The 2455-nt window shown below is 36.2% G+C and overlaps 1 protein-coding gene across 1 annotated transcript; it reads right to left on the bottom strand.

Moving 5' to 3' along the window:
* Positions 1-228: 228 nt before the first annotated feature.
* AGTR2 (angiotensin II receptor type 2) lies at positions 229-2170 on the bottom strand. The gene has a single exon (XM_010985846.3). The coding sequence runs from the start codon at positions 2139-2141 to the stop codon at positions 1053-1055; it is 1089 nt and encodes a 362-aa protein (XP_010984148.1). The 5' UTR covers positions 2142-2170; the 3' UTR covers positions 229-1052.
* Positions 2171-2455: the final 285 nt, after the last annotated feature.

Raw genomic sequence — 2455 nt, 5'->3', positions numbered from 1 at the left:
ATTTTGGGAAGCAACACAGAATCAAAGCATCAATAATAAAAGTCAAGTCAACCTCTTATATATCAAAGCACCATATCCAAAAGGTCAAGGATGTAAAAAATGACCTTTATATTTTATACACTAAACAGTGTTTGGTTACTGTATTCAAAAAATTATCAGAGAACATAGAAACCTTCAAACAATAGTTAAAATGAATAGAAAGTTTTTTAAAGTGTTTATTCAGAGTTTAGTGAACACTCAAATATTTGTTAATTACAAATCTGCATTATTATATATTTTACTTTCTATAACTGTAAATATAAACTAAAGTGTAGTACATGTGATCTAATCTATATTCCTAGCCCTACTCAATATGTAGCTATATCTTAAATATAAACCTATGCTCAAGTGAAATATAAAAGGATTATTACTTATAATATAAAGTAAAAGGCATATGCCTAGAGCCTGAATAATCGGTACCAATCTATTGTAGTATACTTCACTTAGAAACACTCATTTCTGTTAGCATGGTGTCTTGTAAATAATGCAATGAGTTAAAAGATTGGCCTTGGTTCAAGAGAAAAGCCTGATGAAAATAGATACAAAAACCAATAAAAATTCGAAAATTGCACCTCTTGGGGAGTGATGGAAATGTTAGCTATCTTGATTGTGGTAGTGGTTTCATTGATATATACATCTATCAAAATTCCTCAAATTGTAATCTAAAGAAAAAAAGCCAATAAAAACTCCAGCATTTGTCAGGGAGAATCTAAAATCCCAAATCATCATTCACAATTTGTTGTTAATTATAGTTTGAGATAAATCCACAGTTACTTCTAGGTTATGGATCCATCTCCCAAATGACAGTTTTGTCCTGAGAGGCCAGAAAAAAAGAGGCAATGCTTGAAAGTCACTGGAGACTAAAACTTCAATTTACATCTGATTTCCTGTTCTAGAAGAGTGAGATAAGATTACATTAAGGGAAAAACTTGTTTTACGAAAGCCATTAAAATATAATTCAAGGAGACCTCAAACAAGCAGCCATGTTGATAACATACATTCCACTGTCATGTTTAAGACACAAAGGTCTCCATTTCTCTAAGGGAACTGCTTTTCCGGCATGACACACTCTCTCTCTTGCCTTGGAGCCAAGTAATTGGAACCCTAAATACACGGCGGAGCTTCTGTTGGAACCGGTTTCCAACAAAACAATACAAAAAGGGATTAATGCAGCTGTTGGTGAATCCCAGGAGGATGGCAAAAGGAAGTGCCAGGTCAATGACTGCTATAACTTCACAGCTATTAATGACACCCATCCAGGCCAGAGCATCCAGGAAGGTCAGAACATGGAAGGGAAGCCAACAAATGATGAACGCCAGAACAACAGCAGCTGCCATCTTCAGGACTTGGTCACGAGTTATTCTGTTCTTCCCATAGCTATTGGTCTTCAGTAGGTGTTTTCTGATTCCGAAATAGCATGTTGCTATGAATATTAAAGGAATAATAAAACCAAGGATATTTTTCATTAAGGCAATCCCAGCTGACCATTGGGCATATTTCTCAGGTGGGAAAGCCATAATGCAAGCATTCACTCCTAGATATTCAATGGTTCTGACATCTCGGAAATAAAATGTTGGCAATGAGGACAGACAGGCCATACACCAAACAAGGGGAACTATATAAGATGCTTGCCAGGGATTTCTTCTCTGAGACAGAAAGGGGTAGATGACAGATTGGTACCTATCAACACTCATGCAGGTGATAAAAAAAATGCTTGCAAACATGTTTAGAGTCAGGAAAGAACCAAAAACTTTGCACATCACAGGTCCAAAGAGCCAGTCATATCTGTAAGAATAGTAAGTTGCCCAGAGAGGAAGAGTAGCCAAAAGCAGTAAGTCAGCCACAGCCAGATTGAAGATGTAAATGCTGGAAACCTTTTTAGGACCCTTTTGACAACAAAACAGCGTAACCACAATAGTATTGACAAGAAATCCAACCACAAAAATAATGTAGTAGAGAACAGGAATTGCATCTAAATGCTTATCTGATGGTTTATGTGAGCAATTAAAGGTAGACTCGTTGCCAGAGATGTTCACATGTCCGACGTGAAGACTGTTGGTGATGTTTTTGCTGATGGTGGCGAGGGTGAAGTTGTCCTTCATATTGAAATGTCAGCAGCTCCTAATTCTTAGGCCTTCTGTGGAAAAAAAAAAAAAAGGAACTCTCAGAACACATACAAAATTTAGGACATCACTAAGTCATTAGCATTTTAAAAGTTTGTTGAAAGCAAGAAAGGTGGGTGATTATAGAAAACATTAGGAAATAGAAGCATGCCTGATGAAATAAGAATATTTTACTTTTTGAAGAAGAGAGACTTTTCTCAATAGGACCAAGAAGTTAAGGCATTCTAGCATCAGGACTGGAGATTTTGAACAAAACTACATCTTGCCCATCTTCTCTATTGTCAAAAGATTTA

The sequence above is a fragment of the Camelus dromedarius genome, chromosome X, assembly GCF_036321535.1.
Source record: "Camelus dromedarius isolate mCamDro1 chromosome X, mCamDro1.pat, whole genome shotgun sequence".
Taxonomy (NCBI): Eukaryota; Metazoa; Chordata; class Mammalia; order Artiodactyla; family Camelidae; genus Camelus; species Camelus dromedarius.
Note: the sequence above shows the minus strand (reverse complement) of the source record. Positions and strands in the feature narration are given on the sequence as shown.